Source organism: Thamnophis elegans, chromosome 4 (genome assembly GCF_009769535.1).
Source record: "Thamnophis elegans isolate rThaEle1 chromosome 4, rThaEle1.pri, whole genome shotgun sequence".
NCBI classification, from domain to species: Eukaryota; Metazoa; Chordata; class Lepidosauria; order Squamata; family Colubridae; genus Thamnophis; species Thamnophis elegans.
This window is the reverse complement of record NC_045544.1, coordinates 82,086,692-82,114,434: the sequence shown is the minus strand read 5'-3', so window position 1 is coordinate 82,114,434 and position 27,743 is coordinate 82,086,692. Positions and strand designations below refer to the sequence as shown.

Below are 27,743 nucleotides of genomic sequence, written 5' to 3'. Positions count from 1 at the left end.
CTCAGTCTTAAGTTGCTTCTCTCCTTGATTAGCTTCCACCCATTGCTTCTTGTTCTACCATCAGATGCCTTGGTGAATAGTTTGACTCCCTCTTCTTTGTGGCAACCCTTGAGATATTGGAACACTGCTATCATGTCTCCCCTAGTCCTTCGTTTCATTAAACATACCCAGTTCCTGCAACCGTTCTTCATATGTTTTAGTCACCAGTTCCTAATCATCTTTGTTGCTCCTCTCTGCACTCTTTCTAGAGTCTCCACATCTTTTCTACATCGTGGTGACCAAAACTGAATGCAGTATTCTAAGTGTGGCCTTACCAAGGCATTATAAAGTGGTACTAACACTTCATGTGATCTTGATTCTATCCCTCTGTTTATGTAGCCTAGAACTGTGTTGGCTTTTTTGGCAACTGCTGCACACTGCTGGCTCATATTTAAATGGTTGTCAACTAGGACTTCAAAATCCCTCTCACAGTTACTACTATTGAGCAAGGTACCATCTACACTGTACCTGTGCATTTCATTTTTCTTGCCTAAATGTAGAACCTTACTCTTTTCACCATTGAATTTCATTGTATTAGATAGTGCCCAATGTTCAAGTTTGTCAAGATCCTTCTGTATCTTAAGCCTCTCTTCTGGAGTGTTGGCTGTTCCTGCCAGCTTGGTGTCATCTGCAAATTTGATGAGTTCCCCATTTATTCCCTCATCCAAATCATTGATGAAGATGTTGAAGAGTACTGGGCCTAAAGCAGAGCCTTGGGGTACTCCACTGCATACTTCCCTCCATGTAGATGCATTTCCATTGAGGACTACACATTGAGTGCGGTTGATCAGCCAATTACGAATCCATCTGGTGGTGATGCTGTCTAACCCACATTCTTCTACTTTATCTAGTAGTAGGTTATGGTCTACCTTATCAAATGTCTTACTGAAGTCCAAGTAAATTATATCGACGGCATTCCTCTGGTCCACTAATTTTGTCACTTTGTCAAAGAATGCAATAAGATTAGTCTGGCATGATCTGTTTTTGACAAACCCATGTTGGCTTTTGGCTATTACTTTGTTTACTTCTAGGTGTTCGCTAATTTGTTGCTTGATTATCTTTTCCAAAATCTTTCCTGCTATTGAGGTCAGGCTGATAGCTCTATAGTTTCCCGGATCTATTTTTTCCCCTTTTTTTGAAGATGGGAACCACATCAGCTCTTTTCCAGTCCTCTGGCAGTTCCCCGGTGCTCCAGGATCTCTGAAAGATATAGCTCAGTGGTTCTGAGATCTCATCTGCCACTTCCTTCAGAAGCCTGGGTGTAATCCCTGGGCCTGGTGATTTGAATTCGTCTAGGGTAGACAGGTGCTCACTTACCATTTTCTTTCCTATTTCAATTTGTATTCCTAATCTGATTTTTGTGGTGCTGTTTTTGATAGGTTGGACTGTTTTATCCCTTTGTGTAAAGACAAATGCAAAAAATTAGTTAAATCGTTCTGCTTTCTTCCTGTTGCTTGTCACCTTCTTGCCACTTTCTCCCAGCAATGGACCAATTATTTCCTTAACTCTTTTCTTGTTTTTAACATGTTGGAAGAAGCTTTTTTTGTTGTTTTTTACATTTGTGGCAAGCTTTTCTTCATTATGAGCTTTAGCTTTCCTTACTTCATCTTTACAGGCTCGGGCTATTTGCTGATATTCTGCCTTAGTTATGTCCCCTTCTTTCCGCTTTTTATACTTATCTTTTTGTCTTTCATTTGTCAGAGTTCTTTATGCAGCCATGCTGGTTTCTTTTGGGAGCTGTTATTTTTCTTCTTCATTGGTATCTTGCTAGACTGGGCTCTTTTAATCTCATTTTTCAAAATTTCCCAAGCTTCTTGAGCTGTTTTCCCCTTGAGGATTCTCATCCATGGAATTCTTTCCAAACTCTCTCTAAGCTTATTGAAATTAGCTCTCTTAAATCCAAGACTCTAGTTTGACTTTGTTCTACTACTTTTGTTTGCATAATGTTGAATTCCAATATTGCATGGTCACTTACCCCGGGGTTCCTATGCCTTCAACACCTTCTACTATTTCTTCTCTGTTAGTGAAAATTAAGTCCAATATGGCTGATGTATAGACCTATGGCAATGTCATTCCCCTCCCCAAACCTTTAATATTGACCCAAATGCATTCAAGATAATTCTCATGGTTGTTGGGCTCTATTTCTGTAGAGATGTAGTTATTCCTTATATATAATGCAACTCCACCTGTATGTATGTATGTATGTATGTATGTATGTATGTATATATATATATATGTGTGTGTGTGTGTGTGTGTGTGTGTGTTTATTTGTGCTGATAAATAAATAAAGGGAGACTAGTATAGGTCTATTTCAAGCTATTTAGCTCTCATCAGCTAGCCATACCCTTACTGGGATTTGAACCTGGGCTATATTACATACTAGGCAGATATCTTAGCCATTAGGCCACAGGCTCTTATCCGTTATCAGTGAAGCCAGGGTGAAAGGTATCTATTAGATTTTTACAACCCCTGGTAAGCCCCAATTATGGGAGGAAGCTGGGAGGAAGCTAACTGCTTCCATCAACTGTCAATCGGCGCGTCACAAGAGTCCATCACGACAGAAACCCAATATTTGGGTTTATTGTTTAAACCCAATAACAAAGGCAACAGTAAAAATATTGGGTTTCTGTCGTGATGGGCTCTTGTGACGAGCCGATTGACAGTTGATGGAAGCAGTTAGCTTCCTCCCATAATTGGGGCTTACCAGGGGTTGTAAAAATCATATATATATGTAGAATTAGATCTTATACATGTGTGTGTGTGTGTGTGTGTGTGTGTGTGTGTTATAGTTATAAAAGTCATCACAGCAGGTATGTAAAAGAAGTAATGTGTTGCAAAGATGTGAAGTTTGCATAAACAAAATAAAAAGTTTTTTTTTTTAAGTCATGTGTCAAGTCCTTAAGGATGGTAATCTCTGGAAACAACCATTTGAGTTTCTGGATAGACCTTTGTAGCTAGTTGGGTAATGTAACAAAGTTGAAAGCTTATCAAAGCAATTTTCCCATTCAATTTACACCTAGTTGCTCAGTATCTTTCTCACGTTTCCGTCATTTTTTTAAAAAAAATATAGTAGTCTGTTTCCTCCTCGTGCCTTCCTAGGTTCTGTTAGGCATTCCATCATGCCTTAAGTTTAAACATCAAGACTGTGATACAGTAATTGATATGTTCTCACTGGCTATTACCAATCAATTGTTGAGTTAAGACTTCATCTAGCTCAGTGCTTAATTAAATCCCAGCCTACAGCTGGATGCATCACGTGCTGGCCATGTCCACACCGAGTTAACAAAGGGGGGGGGAGTCATGTGATGCCACTGTGACGACATGAGTTTGACACCCCTGATCTAGCTGAACTGTGAATCTTCTGCCAAGTCTAGCCAAGGAATCAGCTAAGTAATAAAGTGTTAGAAATGTGTGATTTACTGTCAAATTCCAGTTGGGGGAACATGACAGCCATTGGTTGGGTGGTTTTAGAAGAAATTTTACAGATTCATGAAGTATATTTTTCTCTCCACAAAACAGAGAATCTTTATCCCACTATTTATTGATTGAGGGCAGTTCTCATTTTTCTTGTTTACCAAGTGCATTTGGGGATGTTAATTGGAAATAGCAAGCTATGGAAGGCAAAGCTTCCCCATCTATGGTCTGTAGCTATTACAAAAGTATATAAATGGAATCTGTCTTACAGATGAAATATTCCTCAGAATGTAATTTATAGAAAGGTGAAAATTTGAACAGGCTGTAGCCACTAACATGTGGCTTCCAGGAACGATTTGGCTAGACCTTGTTAAATTTAGGTAAAAGTCCAATTTTAAACTAATTTCAGCACATTTGTGCAGAGTAAACGTACTTCCAGATAAACATGGATAGGAATGTACTATTTTACTCTAATGCAGCCAAGGCTTTACAATGGTTACTCTGTTTCCCGAACTAAAGGAGTCACATTATGGGTGATGTTTTTCCCAATAAGCAAAGCAAATTCACACTCTTTTAATCATGACTTCGACTTGCATGTCTAGTGAATAACAAGTGTAGTACAGCTGCCAGTAATGTCTGTACTAAATTTATATCAGTTTTTTTCCTGAAATACAAAATTAGCCACAATTAATTAATCTTGAGCTTGTGTTTGCTGTCATGTGGGTGTAATTTAGCATTTATGTTTCCCTGCTTCTGGCATTGGTATTCATTATTAAAATTTTAAACGCCAGCTGTTCAGCTGTAATGTTTGCTGATGTAACTCACTAATTTGCTGAAAGATCCACTTTTTTCTTTATTACCTTAGAGTTTGTAAATCAGACAGAAGATGCTGCAACAGGAGCTGCTTCAATCATGGTCAACAGTGAAGGTGCATATCAAAGAATAAGCTGAATTGTCTTAGATTTGAATTATGTATGATGAGATATTAATTTTGTCAAGTTTCATTTTTTAAAGATATAACCAAGGGAGTTGCATATCTATACCATTGAGCCCAGAAGCAAATACACTTAAGTTGTGTTCTATATTATTAAACTTTTGATGGCATGTGGGAGAGGGGGGGGGGTTTGAACACACCTGGCAATGGCAACAGGATTACAGGACACAGCTGATAACTTGCTTTTTCTCTGTCTCAAATATTTCATATGCTTTATATAGAATGACTCAAAGGAAGCAATGTAAACTGTAGATTAAGCTTTTACAAAATCCTGCAAACCCATTTGTCTCTTAACTAAAGAAGGATTAGTGACAGTCCTCTGCCTCATATACCCCATGATCAATTCAGTAGCACTGTTTTCTTTCATTTTGCTGAAAATGATTACACCTTGTTATTGTCCCTGTGAATTTTGATCAGGGATGATGATCAATTATGCCTGGGAAACCCCTCTAGATTATTGGGCAAACATGGCCACAGAAACAAAGGAAAAATCCATTCTAAATGAGAATAGCATTAAATATAATTTACATTATAATACTTTATAATGTAGTATTACATTATAATACTACACTGGAGAGACAATGTTTTCAGTGAGTTTTAAAGCTTCTCATATCAGTTTGTTAAAATAGTGTCATAGCATGATTCTTGGACATTACAGGGCACTGAAGTGCCATCTTATTGCTCACAGAATACGATCACCCTATAAGTTGAGGGCCCCTTCAGCTCGAAAATCAGGGCAAGCTTGTTTCAGCTTAGCTGTGTCTTTTGCTATTAATTATTAATTGCAGTTCAAAGAAGTCAGTCTTATTTTTCCACACGCCCAGAAGCTTGTGTGCAAAAATCTTAAGTGCAAACTGGGAGTTGCAGTGACTGTAAAAGATTTACAAGTGAGATTAAAGAATGGAAGTGAAGAAAGTTCTCTGGATTATTATTAGCTTATCAAACTTGGTGACTGATACAGATTGCAGACTAGAAGCTGGTTTTCTTCCATCTTGGCATCTGGTAAACATAGAAGAGTTTTCACGCACAACTATTTCCAGAACTCAGCTTTGGGTGTTGAACTACTGTTTGTTAATTTGCTTATTTTTTGCCACAGGGAAAAATGTTTGGAAAGTACTTCATAGTGTGACAATTGTAAATAATTGTCTTTGAGCTTTTTCCAGTCTGATGCTTCCAAGAAATATTTTGAATTCAGTTCCCAGAATCCACCAGCCAGTATGTAATAGTCATATAGGGACAAATATTTCATTTGGGTTTGTTTGTTTTTTAATTCTCTTTCCTATGATATTTTTTATATTTTACACTAGTCCAGTTATGGTTAACCTTTCCAGCATCGAGTGCTGAAACTATAGGGTGCACATGCTGGAATTCCGGAACCCGGAAGAGAGCAGCTGGCCGGTGCTCATGCGTATGGTGGCTAGCTGCTCTTCTGGGTTCCGTTGCACGCATGCACACTGGAACCTGTAAGAGCAGCTGATGACGGCATGCATGCCCACAGAGAGGGCTCTGCGTGCCACCTCTGGCACGTGTGCCATTGGTTCGCCATCCCTAGTCTGTCTATCCTTATCATAAGAGAAAAGATTATAGAGGTAGCCCCATAGCTTAAATTAGGAGATTATAACCCACTAATTGAAGATCAGGAATCTAGATTTTGTCTTAATTTCTAGAATCCTAGGTGTCTCAACAATTATTTATGAATATCTACTATTGTTTCTGTTCTCCTGTGTATCTAAATGAATAAGTAAAAAACCCATTTTGACAAAGATGTCAAATAAAAATAAATTTTGCAACTATTTAATGTATGTATAGAACAGTGAATGGTTTGACAGTAATGAATAGGGTGAGAAACTGACAAGAGTTCCAAGCTGACCAAAAGAAAATATTTTATGCATGTAGTTCATCCAATGTTCTGTCATGAGAGATTGTTGATAGCCCCTAGTTCTGAAGCTTCATGAAAAGTCTGTATAAATAAATGACAAGTTTATCAATGATCATAATAACTAAAAAATGAAATCTAGTGGGTGAAAGAATATGCCTCCACCTGAAAGACCCTTAGCATAAATATTGGAGATTAGTTATCTCCATGTGATATCTGGATGATAACTATTAAATAAAAATATTTAGAAAACATAAGCAATGGCAAAAAAAATCATGCACCCCTTATCACTAATGCTGACTACAAACAACATAAAAAAACCTGTGAAACCTATAAAACATTACCTCAGAAAATTAGGGAGGGGAAATGAAAAAATTCAATAATGTAACACACAAACCACATATCTGTTCCATGATATATCATTTCCGGATTCATGATGACATTCAGAACAAAAAAAAATCTATGACCTTAAGCATTCCATCTTAAGCATTTATCTCTTGTACTATCCCTTTGTTAATTCACCATTAATAGCCGTCTTTCAAAATACTACTAAATGTAACTGTAGAAGATTTCAGAAAGTTTGTTGACCATCCTGAGACTTTAGGCTGACATATTTATCTTGGGCAATCTTTCATGAATGTATCTGGGGGGAGAAAAATCTGGGCTTTAGCCAACATTGTTTGGAAAATTAAATTCCTCTGTGAGAATGATCATTATACCATTATTCCCATCATTGTATTTGGGGGAGGCACATTTTGAACCCAAGACATACTGAAGTTTAATTCTGAAGGAATGTTTGCAAAGTAGAGCCAAAAATCCATAATCTCGTAACTGCTTATGATTTGAAAGGCCCACTTTAGAATTTGACAGCAGCAACTAGATGAAAAATAACTTTGGATGTTGAGCAGTTTACTCATGAATATTGTCAAGAACTACATTGTTGGCAAATTCATCTGCTGCACAATCTGCACAAATAGAAATAAACAAATTCATTCTAGAACAGATATAACGCCACAAATGCCAATATACTGGGATTTTTATTTCTTGTTACTAGAAGATTCCCTTGGGGTATACATGGTTCAGATGCCAAAGCTTAGGTAGACAGTGCCATCATAATTACTTCAGCAACTGTCTTAACAGCTTTAATTTCAACGAGTTCTTGGAGGAGAACAAATGAATCATCTTGTGCAAGTTGTATTCTAATACAGGTAGTCCTTGGATTATGGCAGCAATTGAGATTGGGATTGCCATTGCTAAACAATACGGTCATAAAACATGATGTCACATGACCATATCACTTAGTGACAGCACTCTGAGGCAGTTTGGTTCCCATTGTAACCCCCAAAGCGTGCTTCTCATTAGGCAGGAAGAGGCAGGAATCTCAGATAAAGCGTGCAGGGGTGTGTCAAGTGGTGGTGGTGGTGGTGGTGGGAGGCCAGTACAGGCAACACATGAATGGTGAAAGCCTGGGAAGAGCACTGGTGCAGACTGCACATGGGCAGGGTGTGCTGCAGATGGGAGAAAAAGTGGGAGCAATTTACCAGAGCAACTTCTGATCTTTTCTGCCAGCTTCTCCATTGAGTTGCTTTTGGGAAACCAACAGGAAAGGTTGCAAATGGCAATCATGTGACTGCAGCTACCTCCAATGTCATAATTTTGAGCTGGGCACATAACTGTCTGAATCACATGACTGTGGGGGTGCTGCAATGGTTGGAATATTGAGGACTGCTAGTATATCCACTTTTTTTAACACCACGTAATTTTGAATGGTCACTGAACAAATGGATGTAAACTGAGTACTACCTGTACTTTAAAGTCCATTTTAGTACGATTAAGGCCATAGTGGTATTTCCTAGAGACAGTGATAAGTGGGCTGATACTAAAAAGCAGAGCAGTTGGCCGATACCACACTGAAACCCTTTTCTCTGGTGTTATGGAGATTTTAATCATACAGTTACTATGAGATGGTTTTAGATGCCCAATATGACACAAACCTTATATGGCTTCATAAAAAAATAAAAATCCAAACTTATGGTAGTGGTGGAACTTCAGGTATGCCATCTTTTTTTTAAAGGATAACTTGCAAACATTCAGTATTCTCTTTATCACATACAACTGCGTTGTTCTTTGAATACTGGTTTTCAGATCTACATTTCTAAGTGCATCAATCAAACATGGTATTTTTTGCATACAAGTGTAAATCCACCTCAATTTTGAGATCCACAAGTGCAATGAAACCTTAGTTTTACCCTGGCGTTCTCACCATTTCTCTGTGCAAGCTAGGATTTCTAACACAGACACCCCTTGAAAACCTACATGCTATTAACTTTATAGTATTGAAACAGCTATTAAGAATCATATGCCATGGTGTCAAGAAAATACATTTTATGGTCAGCTTTAATCATTCTAAAATTTCACCTTTGTTTTTAGGAGAAAACTTCATTGTAATTGTTGCGGGAGCAAATTTACTTCTGAATTCCAGTGATTTAAAAAAGGCTGCTCATATCATCGCTGAAGCCAAAGTGATGGTCTGCCAACTTGAAATAACCCCAGCAATTTCTTTAGAAGCATTAAAAATGGCTCATACCAATGGAGGTAATCTAATAATACAAATTAATTGTTTGCTTCATTCCACGAATGGTTTCAGTAATATTCTTTTAATGTAGCTTTGTTTAAAAGCTACATTGTTATTTTAAACATGGTGATGCCAAAATAAGTGACCTAAATCCAGGCACTAATGATATAATTTAATAAAACAATTGGGCCCGTGAAGAACAGTTGAAATTTCATTGAATTGACATGAATCTGGTACCATGTGTGAACCTTGCTCTTGTTTCTTTCTTTCTTTTTCACCTATTGAGTGCAATTTCTGATCAAGCCAGAGTAGCAAATAGCTTCCTTAGCAGCAGAAGATGACTTAAGATCATTCAGTGAAATGGATTCTGATTTATAGACCCTTATTCTGTATCTCTGGTAATGGAAGGTGCCTGAGGCATACCACTTCTCCTTTGCCTGCTGTCAGTTGATACTAAGCACCACCTTTATCTGAAAGGAAAACATTTCTGAATTTAAAAGGAAATTTTTCAAAAATTCAGTTAGAAAGAAATAAACTTAATTTCTTCTATTGCCATATTCTGAGATAATCATCCCAAATTTTAAATCTAAATTCTTGGAGTCAGAAATTGAGGGTGGTTTTTTTTATAATAAGCATAATCTCTAGAACGTTTATTTCAGTGGCTCATTTATTTCAGTGGTGCAGAACATCAAACAAGTAAACCTAGCACTTGGGTGTGCACAAAGTGGCTCATTTCACTAAAAGTGATCACCGTAAATCTGAATGTTAATCTGTAAAATGCTAGAAAATTCTTTGTTCTGGGTGATTGATTGGTAGAAGAAAAAACACTTAATTCTCCCATTCTTCAAGGATATGTGTAATTAACAATAACTCCAAATTCCATTGCATGAACATAAAATATATTTGCATTTAATGCAGGAGATTACCTCTTCAATAGAAGCCATATATAAGAAGCCTGTCCCCTATATCAGGAAACCTCTGTCCATCTCTGTGAAACATGTTGAATGGCCTTGTATAATGAAATCACTGTAAACTTTTTGCTAATACAGAAACAATTTTTAAAATCGTCACAGCTGGAGTGTGTTACTGGCACTTCCTTTCTTTTAATCTGCTGATTCTTATGTTTAATGCAGTAGTTTATGTTCGGAAGCATACTAGACTATGTGTGTTTAACAGATGCGTACCCAGATGCAAGGCTCAGAAGAAAAAGGGAAGTGAGGAAACAGAAGATTGTGGCTATGTTCCCGTACACTTGGGTTCATTTTTTAAACTACAGATCGATAGTCTTATGCTTGCTGAAGTACAGATAGTCCTCAACTTACAACAGTTCATTTAGTGACCATTCTGAAGTTACAACACCACTGAAAAAAGTGACTTATGACCATTTTTTCACACTTACGACTGTTGCAGCATGCCCGTGGTCACATAATCAAAATTCAGATGCTTAGCAACTGATTCATATTTATGATGGTTGCAGTGTCCCAGAGTCACGCGATCACCTTTTGTAGCCGCCTTACAAGCAAAATCAATGAGGAAGCCAGATTCACCTAACAAACATCTTACTAACTTAAGACCTGCGGTGATTCACTTAGCAAACCTGGCAAGAAAGGTCGTAAAATGGGGCAAAACTCACTCAACAAATGTCTCACTTAGCAATGGAAATTTTGGGCTCAATTGTGATCATAAGTTGGGGACTCCCTGTATCATTGTCCCACTAGTAGTCATTAAAGATCTCTGTAGCAGCTTTTCTGTCACTTCTTGCCTTTGTTTTGATTGATGCCAAAGCATTGTATTAATTGTTGATACATCAATCACATGGTAGTGTTTTGATAAGAGCACCATTCTGTGGGTAACTTTTTTTTTTTTTCATTGACTAAGTTAAAGGGAACCAGAAAAATAGTGCAGTTACCAAAATGAGTTGAAGTGGCACCATGGTAGATCTGGGCTTCTTAACAGATTCTAAAGAAACACGTTGCTCCAGCACCAGTAGAAGTAGAACCAAGCTAATTCCAAAGCACATAGGAAATACTTGCAGATCAAAAACTGTAGACTGTGTTTGAATAACTGCTTAGGCTCTGTTTGGTTTCAAAGCTTCCCAAGTTTAATATTCCTTTCAATCATAAAAATACTAGTTCCGTTTGTTGGAAAGGAAGGGAAGGGAAGCACTTCAGTATCTGATGGTATTCTTTTAACTCTAAACAAGGGGAAAGGCTTTTCCCCACCCAAATTCTGATGCAACCCTTTTAAACATCAAGTGTTGGAATGACGCAGAAAGACGGGGAATATGATGACTGCGGGTATGCATGCTATACAATCCTGCAGCTATTTGGATTTTGGATTCTGGTTTTGCCTACCATACTTGTAAACTCCCACTGACGTATTCCCTTGGTCAGTAGTGTCCATTATTGGAAAAGAGGTTTCCTCCCCTTTTACAGCTTTGCAGATTCCCAGAACTTAAAGGTAAGGTAATTGGAATAAAAAGTATCCTCTGGGTTTTTCTAAAATAGGAATGTCTATTTGTCTGTAGTTCATATCTCCTTCCTTCCAATGTGAGGCCTTATAACTATGATGAGAATGATGTTCCAGAATTCCCAGCAGAAAGATGCAAAACACAATCCTAATACATCTGGGAATAATCTTGTGTTTTGTTCTTTGTTGAAATTCAGTTAACCTAGTATATGCATATCTAAATTTAAATCGACAGCCTACCTTATGATTCTGATAAATAGCATACAGTCTTCAAAACACAGTCTTCAAGAAATGCTAATAAGTAGTATAGTTTGTATGTTTTTTGAAATTTAGCCAAGCCTTCATTTTCTTTTCTTTTTTTCTTCTTTTGCAGGGCAGATGCATAATACTTAACCTATTCTCGTGAAATCCTTAACTAATTCAATATCATTGCACTACCAGTGCTTTATAACAGCAGAAAACAGGGCATTTTGCTTAGATTGTTTATGTCAGCAAGTAATTTGTGTATCATGGGAGCTGAAAATGCTGTAGGCATTATAACAAATAGTGTTTGTTGAATTGTAGGCATTTATATTTCAGCATTATGAGACATGACTTTTACAGAATTTTCCATTCTCTTGCAGTGAAGACTTTATTTAATCCTGCTCCAGCAATTGCTGACCTAGACTCACAGTTTTACACTTATTCCGACATCATCTGCTGCAATGAAAGCGAGGTAAATGCCATTAGGGCAACTGAAGAAATAAAACATTGAGAGTATTATAGTACAAGTAATAGTTTCAGACTGTGAACATTTTAATTTCCCTTGCATGGCTAGCAGCAGAACCAAAACAGAGGCATTCCTGAAAGATCTCTGTCAACAGCACATTGCCCAGAGTGCCTTTTCAAAGCAGGAACATATTAATTTTATGCTGTCACTCTAAACCTCCTGTACATTTTGTAAGTGTACTTTTTGTACATTTTGTTGAAAGCAACCTTTATACAAGTAGTCCTCACTTAACCACCCTAAACGGGACCTGCTATTCTGTCACTGAGCTGTGCAGCTATTAAACGAAACATCCCTTGACCACTGAGCTTAGCAATAGCAGTTCTGGCAATTGCTTGTTATTGTCTCTGAACAAATCTCACACATTCTTTATATGAGAACTACTTCATACTTTCTTTTGCACCTGTGCAGCCAAGGCAGGTCCCCCTTGACATCAACCTTCTTTCACATGCCAGCTTGGTCCTTCTTTTGTGCACTGATCAGGACTTCCTTTTCTTAACTAGCTGGATCCTTCTTTTGTAGTCGGTGCTGCCAGGAGCTTTCATGCATTGGGCAGTTCCTTCTTTTCTGAAAGGAGACCCTGGCTGGCACGCAAAAAAAAGGACTCAGCCAATAGGAATGCATGGAGGGACACTCACCCATCACCTGTCCGCCTGCAGAAATATCCACAATGCTTCCCCCATAAGTGGCCAGGATAATGAGCCCAGTGGAGGGGAGGCAAGTGAAGACAACATGTCAGATGAAGTGGGGAGGAATGGTGGCAGGGAGGGTAGTTTAAATGTGGGCAGGCCTGAATTTTGTTCATGTGTTTGTACGTACTTTCATTTAGTGTCATCATAACTTAAACAGTTGCTGAATGAATGGTTGTTAAGCAAAGGGTATTTGTAGTGAGCTGCTGTGTGTTAGAAACCTTGCCTCCATACTGTTTTCTCACGTCCAGGCAAGAAATCCATATCCAAATCTACCTTCTTAGTTCCTATAGCTTCTGTGAATGGAGAAGTGCTTCGGGTACGTTCTGTTGATTATACAAACAAGAAGTTACATTTTTAAATGAAAAGAAACAGAAACTTCTGAGCATTTATGTCTAGGCTTCACACAAACCCAATTGGAAAGCTTTTGAACTTTTTAAAACTTTATTTACACAGCTTTGTTGTTCAAACAGATTCAGTGGTAATTTCAAGCAGAACTACAAATTTACCATAAGAGTCTTCCATATATTGTTGTTTCTGTTGAAAGAGGAATAGTTTGCCGCACAGCCAAGTCTCACATTTCTAAAATGTTCTGAAGGCAAAATGTATTTATATTGAAATAAATATATTTTATTTATATAAAATAGGGATGGGGTGGGGTGGGGGAAAGAACTGCCTTGCCGGTCATCCTTTTAAAATATTTGTGAAAATATCATTCAGAGTGTGTCAAAACTAGTTTTCTAGTTGAAAAAAAATAGAAATGTATGCCCCATTGTCAGTGCAAAGTGTAAAGTTTCTGACAGGTGTCCTACTAAATTAGTGCAATATAAAAGAAAATGTCCATTTTTGATTGGCTGATAAGAGAACTCTCCATCTAATGACTATTCATCTTATCCACGCCAACCCCATATAATCAGTTTGTGACATTCTGAATCCTGGAAAGCCTCAAATCTTGAAAATACTTTCATGTGAGGAATATCACATCAATATTAGATAAAATGCATGCTTCGGAGTGTTGGTTTGCTGAGTATTGTCAGTGCTTTGACAACCACAGCTACTCTGTATTCCTACACATTTTGTTCTTTACACATTTTTGTGCTAGGATGAGGTTGGATATCAATAGCCTATCTACCCACAAGGGATATTTCACATGCTGTGCCTTTTAGATATGTTTAATTTATTGCTTCAACAATAACCTTTATTTGTGCGGTTTTAATTCTCCATACACAGTTCATGCAGATGTATATAGCATATTTATCAGGTCCCGACTTTTTTGCTTAGCTTGTCATTTGTTTGTGTTTTTTTTCCTTTCTCTTTTTCCCAGAAATGATCAAGCCTGTTGAAACTAGCTTGTTAATTCACTGTGCACCAGATGTAGCATAACTTAATCCCTGAGGTTTGCCCAGGAATGTGCTGGTTCTCTTTCTCCTTAATACTTTTAATGAAAGAAATGCAAAATAAGTAAATCAAATGTAGGGCCTGTGTGAAAGCCAAACTTCAGGCTGTGTGTTACTAAATACTTTTAAACTGCAAGGAAAATTGTTACATTATCAGTTTTTGTACTTATCACAGTACAGGTACAGTTCATTTCATGACCATTTGAACTTACAACGGAAAAAAGTGACGTATGGCCATTTTTCACACCACAACCGTAGCATCTCCATGGTCACATGATATATATTCGGATGCTTCACAAGTGGTTCGTATTTATGACCGTTGCAGTGTCTCAGGATCATGTGATCATCTTTTGTGAACTTCTGACAAAGTCAATGGGGAAGCTAGATTCACTTAACAACTGTTACTAATTTAACAACTGCAATGATTCACTCTCACTTTACAAATTTCTCAGTTAGCAATATAAATTCTGGGTTCAGTTGTGGTTATACGTTGAAGACTACCTGTAGTATGGGGGGAGGGGAACCACAAGTGTGTGTACTTCAAAGGCATATGAGCCGAAGTGGCACAGTGGTTAGAGTGCAGCACTGCAGGCTACTTCAGCTGACTGCTAGCAGTTGGCAGTTCAAATCTCATCAGGCCCAAGATTGACTCAGCCTTCCATTCTTCCGAGGTGGGTAGAATGAGGAGCCAGATTGTTGGGGGCAATATGCTGACTCTGTAAACCACTTAGAGAGGGCTGTAAAGGCACTATGAAGTGGTATATAAGTCTAAGTGCTATTGCTAGTGCTATTCAATCTCAAAATTAAAAAGCAATATGGAAGGTGGATACATGTCAGTGTTTAACAGACAATAATATACATTTCTCTTATTCATATAAAATGTGAACGTAAATACTACTTCTTAAAGAGGGGCAAATTCATTTGATTCATATTCTAATATTTACAAGACCTGGGTTATTCTTGAGGACCTGCACTCTTCCAAATGTCATGTCACACATCCACAATAAGCAAAAGCCATGTATGAGAGACAGAATGGTCTCCAGAAATGCATACATTAGAAAAACAATTGGCAAAAGGCCTTGTTAAGAGAAAACTATTGCAAAATTAGAAGTCCATAAAATGTGCTTGAATAAATATCCATATTTTTGTGAGGAAGTTTTGAGTATGTGCACACAAATGCAAAAATGTGACAGAGCAAAAATTTGTTGGATTTATACCTTGCCTTTCATTCAGGAGCTCAGGTTACCGTTCATTGCTCTCCTTCCTTTTTTTCCTACAGCCATGATCCTGTGAGTTGGCTAGACTAGACTGATTCAAAGTCATCTAGTTGAGCTGCTTGAAGAAATTGAAATATTATATAAAACAATTTTGGGCATTCCTGTTAAACCAGGGTTATGAAGCTATTTAATCATGGCTCATGATACAGAATATACAAGAAACCAGCACATCTTCTAAATACTGAACAAACCATATACATTTGGTTCAGATGTAAAGAATAATGTAATGTAATCCACAATGTTGTGGAATTATGCTGAGGAGAAGGAGAGAGAATACTTTCTAAACAGTGTCTCAGGCCTTGAGACTTTTGCCTAGGGTAGAACAATTCCATGAGTTGTGGTGGCACAGCGGTTAGAATGCAGTACTGCAAGCTGCTACTGCTGCCTGCCAGCTGCCTGCAGTTTGGTGGTTCAGTTCTCACCGGCTCAAGGTTGACTCAGCTTTTCACTTTTCTGAGGTTGGTAAAATGAGGACCCAGATTGTTGGGTGCAATATGCTGTAAACCACTTAGAAAGGGCTGTAAAGCACTGTAAAGTACTATATAGGTCTGAGTGCTATTGCTATTATTTAGCTGACATAAAGATATAGTTTATGCATTATCTTCACACTACATCTTCAACTGTAATTTAATCAGAATACAGCTGGAAGGGACCTTTGAGGTCTTCTAGTCCTGTCACTTATACTAGTTCAGACCCTGTACCATTTCAGACAAATGACAGTCTCTTCTCTTCTTAAAAATCTCTGGTGATGAAGTTCCCACAACTTTTGATGGCAAGCTGTTCCACTGGTTAATTGTCCTCAGTATTACAAAAATTTTCGATAATTTCAGGTTGCTTCTCTCCTTGATTAGTTTCCATCCATTGTTTCTTGTCTTCCCTTCTGGTGCTTTGGAAAATAAGTTGACTCCCCCCCTCCTCTTTGTGGCAGCCTTTCAAATACTGGGAATCTTTGCACTTTTTCCATAGTCTCAGCATCTCTTTTTGTAATATGGTGACCAAAACTGGATGCTGTATTCCAGGTGTGGCCTTATTAAGGCTTTATAAAGCAGTACTAATATTTCACATGATTATGATTCTATGTTTATACAACCAAGTATTGTATTAGCTTTTTTGGCTGCTGCTGCACACTGCTGGCTCATGTTTAAGTGATCATCTACTGGCAGTCCAAGGTCCTTCTTACGGTTATTGTTTTTGCCCCAGGTTTCACCTAATCTTTACTTGTAACGGCAATGTCCTCTTTAAAGAAGATACATGCTTAATTATTATTTTGAAGATTTAGTAATCAAATATTTACATGGAAGTATGGGTAAACAAAGAATTAATTTCAGTGTAGCTTGCTCCAGGTTTAAGCCAATGTCTGCATTTTCAGTTTAAGTGCTTGGTTTGCAGTGAGAGCATTGCATTGCCAGAAATGTTATTTGGAATCTTACATAGATTAGCTTATTTCTTTAAACATTTGTTCATTTCCCTTTAAATGTTGTATGGGGAGTTAAACTATTTTTTAAAATTCCTGCTAGGCCTCCTGCTATTGTGTTTTATTTGTCTTTTTAAAAGCAGCCGTTAGTTGTTTCCTTCAATTGTACATTTTTGTTAATTAAAAATTAAAGGGGGGAACTTTCCAACACAACCAGAAGTTTTATATTGAGTTTCACAATTGAGACATAGTTATACATTTTAACTTTTGGCATGCATCAACTGTCTGGTATCTGCTACCCTTGCAGGAAAGTGTCTCCATGGTGTCCTGATTTACCCCCGTTCTTTCAGTTGCTGCATGTAGCTGGAGGCATTTCTCTGTAGAATGCAAATACAGCAAAAATTCCTAAAATAAGTGATATTTTGATAACTCCATAACCACAGATGTATGTGACAACATGTAAGGAGAGACAAACAAACATTGATCAAGCACTTTGGGTACTCTCTGTGCTTAAAGAAACATTAACAGAGGGGATTGCATATTTTACGGATAGTTTAGAAGATGGTTCAGAACTTTGTGCAATCCAAGTTCTATGTCTTACTTATTAAAGCAGCCTTTTTTCCCCCAGGTTTTTTCAGAAGACAGAAAAAAAAAAGACCCAGGGGCTTTAATTAATTGATTCACTAGTCAGTCTTTTCAGGATCCTTATGAATTAGTCTAATTTAGCTTAATGGAGGAGAGGCATTGCATTTGCATGAGTTCCGAGGCATTTATTCCTTATCTTTTTTGAAGCAAGCATAGTTTTGGTATCTGTCACTTTCTTCCCTGTGTTTGTTGTGATATTAATTATATGTGTTCTGCTTGTTGTTGTTTTTTAATCTGGAAAATTTCCAGGATCAGTGCTACAGAATTTGGGTTTTTTTTTTTAGATGAGGGAATACAGGTAATCCTCAACTTGCAACCACAATTGAGCCCCAAATTTCTCTTCCTAACTGAGACAGTTGTTAAGTGAGTTTTGCCCCATTTTACAACCTTTCTTGCCATAGTTGTTAAGTTAGTAGCATGGTTTGTAAGTAAATTTGGCTTCCCCATTGACTTAACTTGTCAGAAAGTTACATCCTGACCCCAGGATACCGCAACCATTATAAATATGAGTCAATTGCCAAGCATCTGAATTTTGATCACATGACCATGGGGATGCTGCAACAGCTGTAAGTGTGCAAAACAGTCATAAGTCACTTTTTGCATGCCTTTGTAACTTCGGTCACTAAATAAACTATTGAGTCAAGGATTACCTGTACTAACTTGCATTGTATTTAAAAAACAGACATTGAAAGCATAAATGGCTCAACAGATCAAATTTCCAAAGAATTGTTAGGCCCCTTCAAATCAATACCTTTGGTCAGATAATTCGGTATAGAAGCATTTCTTGCTATCTCTACACATTCAAAACTTCCCCATTGAACACCCATTCTCGCCCACCCCCAGGTACAGGTAGTCCTATGGCAATTGGGACCAAAATTTCCATTGCTAAGCAATACAGTCATAAAGTACAATATCACGTTATTGCATTGCTTAGTGATAGCAATCCCAACACTCCCCATTGCCTTCTTTAAGCGAGAATTCTGGGTCATTAAGCAAGTCCCAGAAACCTTTGTAAGCAGTTTGATAGACATGTAAAGCATGGAGTATGGCGAGGACTGGGAGTTGTAGAAGCCAGACAAAGGAGGGTCCACAAACAGCCTGTGTAAGCATGGCTGGGCCAGAGTTGGCTGCTGCCAGGTGGGAGAGAGTGCAAGCAATTTACTAAAACAGTGATTCTCAACCTTGGTGACTTTAAGTCCTGTGGACTTCAACTCCCAAAATCCCCCAGCCAGCTGTGCTGGCTGGGGGATTCTGGGAGTTGAAGTCCACAGGACTTAAAGTCGCCAAGGTTGAGAAACACTGTACTAAAACAACTTGTGATATTCTCTGCTGGCTTCCCCATTGATTTTTCTTAAGGGAAGCCTAAAGATAAGCATCCAAATCATGATCACATGACTATGGGATGCTGCAACTATCGTATGAGCCAGCTTCCAATGTTCGCATGACTCCAAAGGTGGCATAATGAATGGAATTTCGAGGACTAGTTGCAAGTCTTCTTTTTTAGCACCATTTTAAATTTGAACTGAATGAATAGTCACCAAGTGATGACTATCTGTATAGAATCAAATGGGTAATAAGTCATGCTATTCCCCCATACACCTTCCCCTGGAATTGGAATAACAGCACACTTAATTTGTATTATTAACTAATTTGCATTCATGAACCATTCCCAAGACTCATGCTTTACGTCAGAAGGAGCATACTGTTTTCCATGATTTTAGAGTACTGCTTTGTAGAACTGCCTCCAAGAAAATTGGTAGGAAGGGTGTCCCATGTGTTTCCACGTGGGACACACGAGACAAGAGAAAACTCCAAGGATGATTTTCCCAGAAGCTGCTGTTCAAAGCAGCCCATTAGGCAAAGCAGAGATAAAACTCTTATCTCTCTTGATTGAGAGCCTTGTAATAGAACTCTTTGAGAATCCCAATTATAGATGTTTAACAGCTTCATAATAATGCCATTGTATTATCTACATCTAAAAATATAACCTGTTAGCATATCACAAATGTGCTTTCATTCACTAAATGGAAAGCTTCATTCTGTCAAAACTTTGCCAAATGTATGTGTTCATATTAACATTATGAAACTTAGCTAAATTGATTCTTACCATGAACCTGAGTCAGTTAGTGTCATGAAAGTAATAATGATTTATTATCAGTACTAATCCAAGGAGGACCGAAGGAATTATTTGGGAATTTGCCCTATGGAACCAATTAGGCAATCCATATCCATTTCTAAATACATTGGTTAGCAAGTCCAGTAGCCCTTAATCCAGAAAAAACAAAAATCCGATATTTTTATTTTTTCCATTACAATTAGGCATGCCTGCTCTCTCTCTATTTGATACTAAATGTATATATTGATATATTTACTTGGTAGAAATGATTGTTGAACAGCTTTATCATTTCAATATGGTTTTTGTAGATGGTGTTGCTATTGAGCTACATTTTGCTTGCTTGCTTAAATATTTGACTTTAATGTTCTCCCTTCAAGGCAGAAATTCTAACAGGAATTGCAGTTGGTAATGCTGGAGATGCTGGACAAGTGGGACTTAAATTGTTAGAGAGAGGTTGTAGGACTGTCGTCGTAACTTTGGGACCAGAGGGCTGCGTGGTACTTTCCAAAGAGGAACCAACCCCAAATCATATCCCTGTCGGGAAGACCTCTGCTGTAGATACCACGGTATGTATTATATTTTAAGTCTCATTTTTGGCTATTCACTTGAGCACTACAAATCCTCAGTAATAAATGGAATCTTTGGGTGATATTGCATGGCTGTTTTTCCATGACTTTCTATACCTAAGACCCTCCCACCTGGTGATCCAGAAAGCCCCCACCTTCTAGCCTTTTGGAAGGTCATCAGGACCTGGATTTTTATGCAGGTTTTAGCATAGAATGAGTACATCTGGAGTTCGTTTGGGAGGGAGGGTATTTTGGAGGAATATTTGAGGTGCTGGGATTTGGGTTTATGGTTTTTATTGTTCTGGGTTTTATTCTTCTGAGCATCTGGAGTTGTGTTTTAAATGGGTGACCTTACAAATCTTTTTTAAAAAATAAATAAAAAATATGATCAAACTGTTGCCATCCAGCCTATTATACAATGAATGTGAGTTCACCCAAGGTTTTTAGGCTGATGTTCTTTCGATAGGGCAGAGAGCAGCATGTACCGATGATGTTATTTTAGGCTTCCTTCGTCTTTCCGTCTCTTCTGTATTGCAACAGTAATGTTCTTATTACTTGTGCAAGATGGCGACATAATCCCTCAGCACCTTTACTTCAGCCACCTACTCTCCTGTCTGGAAAAAGAAGGGAGACGCCCAGTAGTTTTCTGACTCCCCCAAATTGGATAACTGGTTGTGTCCTCACATGCCTGAGGTGTATGTGCTGGCAGAACCTAAGACTTTGTAGAGCTTAAATCTGGTACTCAACTTCCACAGGGCATAGTTAAAAGTCAGAAGCAGTGTGCCATGCCAAATTAATTTTCTTGTGATTTATATGGCCATTAACTTGAGCAGTCTTATACTGGAGAACTTGGGGTTCTCTGTTCTCCCAATGCTTTTCCTGTTTATAATCAAGTTCTGACTGAAGGTTAGAATGTTATAATTATTAGTAACAGCCCTAAAGAAGGACAGTAGTTAAATTCCTGATAGAGGTTTATCTCACTCACATTTACTACCCTGGGACATCTTGTACTGTTTTTTATTTTCCCTGATATAAATGCAGAACATTTCTGGTGAGGTTGCTGTGAGCACTCCATGTACCAGCTATACATTTTAGGTGCCTGATGTCATGAATTGTAGTGTGTGTTTTCCTCCAGCAGTTGTAACTTTTTATTAGAGGCCAAGGACAGTGCTGTTTTGTACCTAAACAAGAATAACTGGTTTAATTCACAGGAAAGCAGATTTGATCAGAAGTAAAGAAATATGTGTTGATATCATTTAATTGTACATCAGTTTGTGCACAAATAGGTAAAATACAAAGAGACTAGCCAATATTTTCTGTTCAGGGTCTGACATGACGTTTTTCTCAGGAAAACAGCCTTAACACCCAAATGCCCAAAGGCAGACCTTAACAGCAGGATCTGCAGAACCTAAGTTCATAGAATCTATGCAGCACTGAATATAGATTTTTCTGAGCATTTTCCGACAGAAATTGTCAACTTCCAAGTTTGAAATAGCAGCTCATGAGTTCCATGCTGGCATAAACCAGGACTGAGTAAATTCTGCCTGCAAGTTTACGTGTAAAGGTAAAGGTTTACGTGTAAAAGTAAATTCTGCCTGCGTGTTTACGTGTAAAGGTAAAGGTTCACCTTGCACATATGTGCTAGTTGTTCCCGACTCTAGGGGGTGGTGCTCATTTCCATTTCAAAACTGAATAGCTAGCAGTGTATGAAGACATCTCTGTGATCATATGGCCAGTATGACTAAATACCAAAGGCGCTTTAAGGTAATGGAACGCTTGTCATGGTCGGATCATTTCCTCATCGGGCTTGACTTCCATACTGCTACCCCTCACTGCAGGGAGAACCGACTAGATGGTTCTGCCCCAGGCGCTTGATGGACCCTGAAAGTTTCTTGATGGAGCTTGGGACTTTTCCTGAATCCCTTGCTCACAACTCGACCGAAGCCCTAGTGGAAGCCTGGGATAGGGCGGCCACTGGGGCTTTGGATCGTGTTCTGCCTTTGCGGATTCTGATCCGGTGTTTATCCCGGGTAGCTCCCTGGTTTACTGAGGAGCTCCGGGAGATGAAATGCTGGAAAAGATGCCTAGAGAGTGGTTGGAGGGTCAGCCGGTCCGAATCTGATCGAACACTAGTAAGGATTCATATTAAATCCTACTTAGTGGCGATAAAAGTGGCAAAACAGCAACATTTTCCCGCTCTTATCGCGTCTGCAGATAACTGCCCAGCTGCCCTCTTTAGGGTGACCCACTCCTTACTTAACCAAGGAACTGGGAATGACCCCTTGCAGGGTAAGGCTGAAGAATTTGTTCAATATCTGCAGGATAAAATCGCTCAGATCCAGACAGGCTTGGACTCTGACTGGGTAGATTCAGGTGAGTCGACGGGGATGAATCTTGTGGAGACCATCTAGGATGAGTTTGACTCTGTGACCCCCGAGGGCATGGACAGGATTATGGGAGACTCAGTGCTGCCACTTGTGTGCTGGACCCGTGTCCCTCTTGGTTAGTCTCGGCTTCCCGGGAGGTGACATAAGGCTGGCTCCAGGTGATTACCAATGCTTCGTTGAGAGAGGGGTTCTTTCCCACCGCCTTGAAGGAGGTGGTGGTGAGGCCCCTCCTTAAGAAGCCTTCCCTGGACCCAGCTTCTTTAGCCAACAATCGTCCGGTCTTCAACCTTCGCTTTGTAGCAAAAGTTGTTGAGAGTGCGGTAGCACGTCAGCTTCCCCAGTTCCTGGATGAAGCTGTCTACCTGGATCCATTTCAGTCGGGTTTCAGGCCCGGATACAGCACGGAGACGGCATTGGTCCCGTTGGTCAATGATCTCTGGCGGGCCCGGGACAGGGGCTGTTCCTCTGTCCTGGTTCTATTAGCAGCTTTCGATACCATTGACCATGGTATCCTACTGCGACGACTCAGGGGGTTGGGAGTGGGGGGCACCGTTTTACGATGGTTCTCCTCCTACCTGTCGGATCGGTCGCAGTTTGTGTTGACTGGAGGGCAGGGATCGACCCTGAGGCGCGTCACTTGTGGGGTGCCCCAGGGTCAGTTCTCTCACCCCTCCTGTTCAACATATATATGAAACCACTGGGTGAGATCATCCGTGGTTTTGGGGTATGGTATCATCAATATGCTGATGATAGCTAACTTTTCATCTCTACTCCAAACCACCCAAATGATGCCCTCGACGTGATGTCCCGATGCCTGGAGGCTGTACGGATCTGGATGGGAGGAACAGGCTCAAGCTCAATCCCTCCAAGACTTGAGTGGCTGTGGTTTCCATCATCCCGATTTGTGCATCTTGTTCCATCTTTGATGATAGGGGGAGAAATTTTAGTCCCCTCAGAGAAGGCCCGCAATCTGGGTGTCCTCCTGGATACGCGGCTTAGTTTGGAAGAACACCTGATGGCCGTGACCGGGGGGGGGGGGGGGGGGGGGGCCTTTTACCAGATTCGCCTGGTACGTAAGTTGCGCCCCTTCCTGGATCGGGATGCTCTGTGCACAGTCACTCATGCCCTCGTCCTTTCTTGCCTGGACTACTGTAATGCTCTGTACATGGGCTGCCCTTGAAGAACACCCGGAGGGTTCAACTGGTCCAGAATGCGGCTGTGCGGGTTATCATGGGGGCACCTAGGTGCTCCCATGTTATACCCCTTTTAGGCTGCCTGCACTGGTTGCCAGTTGTCTTTCGGGTGCGATTCAAGGTACTAATTATGACCTTTAAAGCGCTCCATGGCTTAGGCCCAGGATACCTGCGAGACCACCTACTGCCACCGGTAGCCTCCCACCGTCCAGTGCGATCCCACAGGTTGGCCTCCTCAGGGTGCCGTCAGCCAGACAGTGTTGGCTAGCGACCCCCAGGGGGAGAGCCTTCTCTGTGGGAGCGCCTTCCCTCTGGAATGAGCTGCCCCTGGAGCTTCGTATAATCCCCAACCTCCAGTCCTTCCGACGCGCCCTAAAAAGTTGGTTTTTCCAGCAAGCCAGCCTGGCCTGAACAAAACAAAATAAATTCTGTATCATTGTTAATTTTAATTGAATTTTCTTTAAAATGTAATTGTTAATTCTAATTGGGTTTGTTTGGGATATTCTATTTAATTCTTTTTAACTTTTGTAATATGTGTTGTTTTTTTATGTTGTACACCGCCTTGAGTCCTTGGGAGAAGGGCGGCACATAAATCTAATAAACCAAACCAACCAAACCAACCTTCCCACCAAAGGCGGTCCCTATTTTTCTACTTGCATTTTTACATGCTTTCGGACTGCTAGGTTAGCAGAAGCTGGGACAAGTAACAGGAGCTCACTCCATTACGCAGCACTAGAGATTCGAACTGCCGACCTTTCCGATCGACATGCTCAGCGTCTTAGCCACTAAACCATCGCATCCCTTCTTTACATGTAACCACTTTGGTTTTCCTTAGGGCAATTGCTTTACACCTATCCTCCGCGAGCTGCACTGGCTACCTATTAGTCTCCGAATCCGCTTCAAGGTGCTGGTCGCTACCTATAAAGCCCTACATGGCATCGGACCTGGGTACCTGAGAGACCGCCTCCTGTCGATTACCTCTCTCAGACCAATTAGATCGCACAGGTTGGGTCTCCTCCGGATTCCATCTGCCAGCCAATGTCGGTTGGCGACTCCCCGGCGGAGAGCCTTCTCTGTTGCAGCTCCGGCCCTCTGGAACGAGCTCCCTGTTGAGATCCGGATCCTTACTATCCTCCCGGCCTTCCGCAAAGCCACCAAGTCCTGGCTGTTCCAGCAGGCTGGGGGAGCTGAGAAGCATCTACCTCCATAGAAATTGTGCATGTTGGTTTTGTTTTTAATATGTTGTCTTTGTCTTGTTCCCCGCTTTCCCTTGTCTTTTGTGAGCCGCCCGGAGTCCTCCAGGAGTGGGCGGCATACAAGACAAACAAACAAACAAACAAATAAATAAATAAATAAATAAATAAATAAATTGGTTTGGAGGAGACTGCTCTTAATCTTGCCTCTCCTCTATCATATAGCGGATTGGATACTTTTGTTCATCCTTATGGTCAGCATGGAAACTACCTTAAAAATTTGATTGTGGCCTTATTTATGATTGTTTATCATCTTTTTATTCAAAGACACGCAGAGGTGTTGTCTTTTGAAATTTCATGATACTTGCTAAACTGCGTGGATCCCTGGAAATTACTCTCTGGAAACCATATTTTAAAATCTTGAATATGACCTGGAATGAGGGTTATGTATTTTAATATGCTAGGAAACATTTTCTTTTTCACACGTGTCAGGATTGTCCCAGCATTGAAAATCAGATCCAGAGTCTGATTTCACCCTGAACTCAGGTAAATGGGAAGTGCTTCTGTTTGTGGTTGCGAATGAATGTTCCTATTGTTTGATTAAGCAATACACCTTTTTATCATTGCTGTTTTAACAGGCAGCTTTCTTTTCCTTTTTTTTTTTCTTTTTTCTTTTCGGTAAAGTGATATTCTTTCACACTTTAATCCATGAGAATTTTCTCTAGTTAAGCTAGGAGTTTTCATAGCTATATTTTTACTGATTAGATAACAATGGAGAGCTGCAATGAAACAATTTTGCAGGTTAGTCATCCAACAGAAGTACATGAATACCTTTCCTTAGTGGCAGACGGTCAAGAAAAATGTAAATGCTACTTCCACGATAATATGCAATATAATATTGACTACTTAGTGCCTCCTTTTGTTTACAAGTAAAACTAATTAAATAATTTCATAGATATCACACCACATTATTCAATGTATACTTACCTCAGAACAGTTTTGAAGCTAAAAAACTACTGTAAACCTCAAGTTGTCTTCAGATTTGATCTCCTGCTAACCATAGTCTGAGATGGTTTTAGGTTATATCTGTGTTAAGAAAAGATTATCTGATCAAATACAAGTCCATCTGGTAGAAAAGATTACTTTTAACAATGAGCAGCCAGCTTTCTTGGGGAAAACTCACAAATGGATCATAAGGGCACTAATTTACCCATTTTCTTTGTTTTCAGCATCTGAATTTTAGATATATTTTCAATATTAATTGAAGACTTTGGACAAAATGTCCTTGAGTTATGCAATTGCCACCATCTCTCCACTTTGTGATTATTTAAATACTTTCCTACTGTACTCACTCCGAACTTGGAAGAAGCAGATATTTAATCACCATGTGGGGACTGTTTGAGTGAGTGAATGAGTATGTATGATTCGGAGGACCTGGTGGGATTTGCAGGGGCCACCGGGGTGGTTGGGGGAACTACATCCACGGGAGAGGGTCGGAGCATTGCGGTCATAACAGGGAGAGGCAGATACGGCGGGGACTTTAGGGCTGGCCATTACCGGGGAAGGAGGGCTCGCTATATCACAGAGATCCCTCCTTCCGGCCCTATGAGTCCCACTCCAAGGTCAGATGGCGCGAGTAGTCAGGACCCTGGTCTCAGGCTGCTGTCGCTAAATGCCAGGTCTGTTGTTCACAAGGCTCCCCTCGTCCGGGACTTGATAACAGACGAGGGCGCAGACCTGGCATGTATTACTGAGACATGGCTGGGCACGGAGGGAGGAGTCCCCCTCGTAGAGATGTGCCCAGACGGGTTTCAGGTGCTTCATCAGCCGAGAGCCCAGGGAAGGGGTGGCGGTGTGGCTATTGTAATCCGGGAGTCTTTAGTACCTCGTAGGATCCCTGCTCCGGAGCTTGTCGGGTGTGAGTCCCTACTGGTGACGCTGGACCTCAAGGGTCAAGTGGGTCTGCTGCTCACGTACCTGCCTCCCAACTGCGTTGCAGCAGCCCTCCCCTCGCTCCTCGAGTCAGTAGCCGAGCTGGCAGTTGAGTTCCCTAGGCTTATGGTTCTGGGGGACTTCAATTTGCCTTCGCTTGGTGAACACTCTGATGGAGCGCAGGAGTTCATGGCTTCCATGACAGCCATGGGCTTGACCCAGGTAATTCGAGGCCCAACCCACTCAGCGGGTCACACGCTCGACCTCGTATTCCTCTCGGTGCAGTGGAGTTATGATCTTGGTCTGAGGGGAAATGAGACCATTCCCCTGTCGTGGTCAGACCACTGCCTACTGAGGCTAGACTTCCGGAGGCCAAACCCCCACCGTAGGGAGGAGGAACCGAACAGGTGGTTCCGCCCCAAGCGACTTATGGACCCAGTAAGGTTCCAGACGGAGCTTGGGGTTATTCCAGATGCTCTCGCCCACAGTTCGGCGGAGACTCTTGCTGCGGCCTGGCACTCGGCAGCATCAGAGTCTCTGGACCGGATTGCGCCACTACGGCCCCTCCGGGTCAGCGGCCCACGGAGGCCTCCCTGGTTTACCGAGGAGCTCCGTGAGATAAAGGGCCGGAGGAGACGCCTAGAACACCTGTGGAGGTCCGATAGGTCCGAGTCGAGCTGGGCACTGTTGACAGCTTGCACCAAGGAGTATATTCGGGCTCTGAGAACAGCCAAAAGATCACACATTGCCTCCTTGGTAGCGTCCGCCGAGTCCCGCCCAGCCGCCCTGTTTAGGATAACC

At 40.4% G+C, this 27,743-nt stretch overlaps 1 protein-coding gene across 1 annotated transcript in view; it reads left to right on the top strand.

Moving 5' to 3' along the window:
• The window catches only part of RBKS (ribokinase), a 48,492-nt gene that overhangs the window by 6,089 nt on the left and 14,660 nt on the right, over positions 1-27,743 (top strand). Inside the window, exons 3-6 of the mRNA XM_032216179.1 lie at positions 4,319-4,381; positions 8,754-8,918; positions 11,991-12,082; positions 20,049-20,237. Coding sequence (XP_032072070.1) covers positions 4,319-4,381; positions 8,754-8,918; positions 11,991-12,082; positions 20,049-20,237 — 509 coding nt within the window. The remainder of the gene's footprint in view (positions 1-4,318; positions 4,382-8,753; positions 8,919-11,990; positions 12,083-20,048; positions 20,238-27,743) is intronic.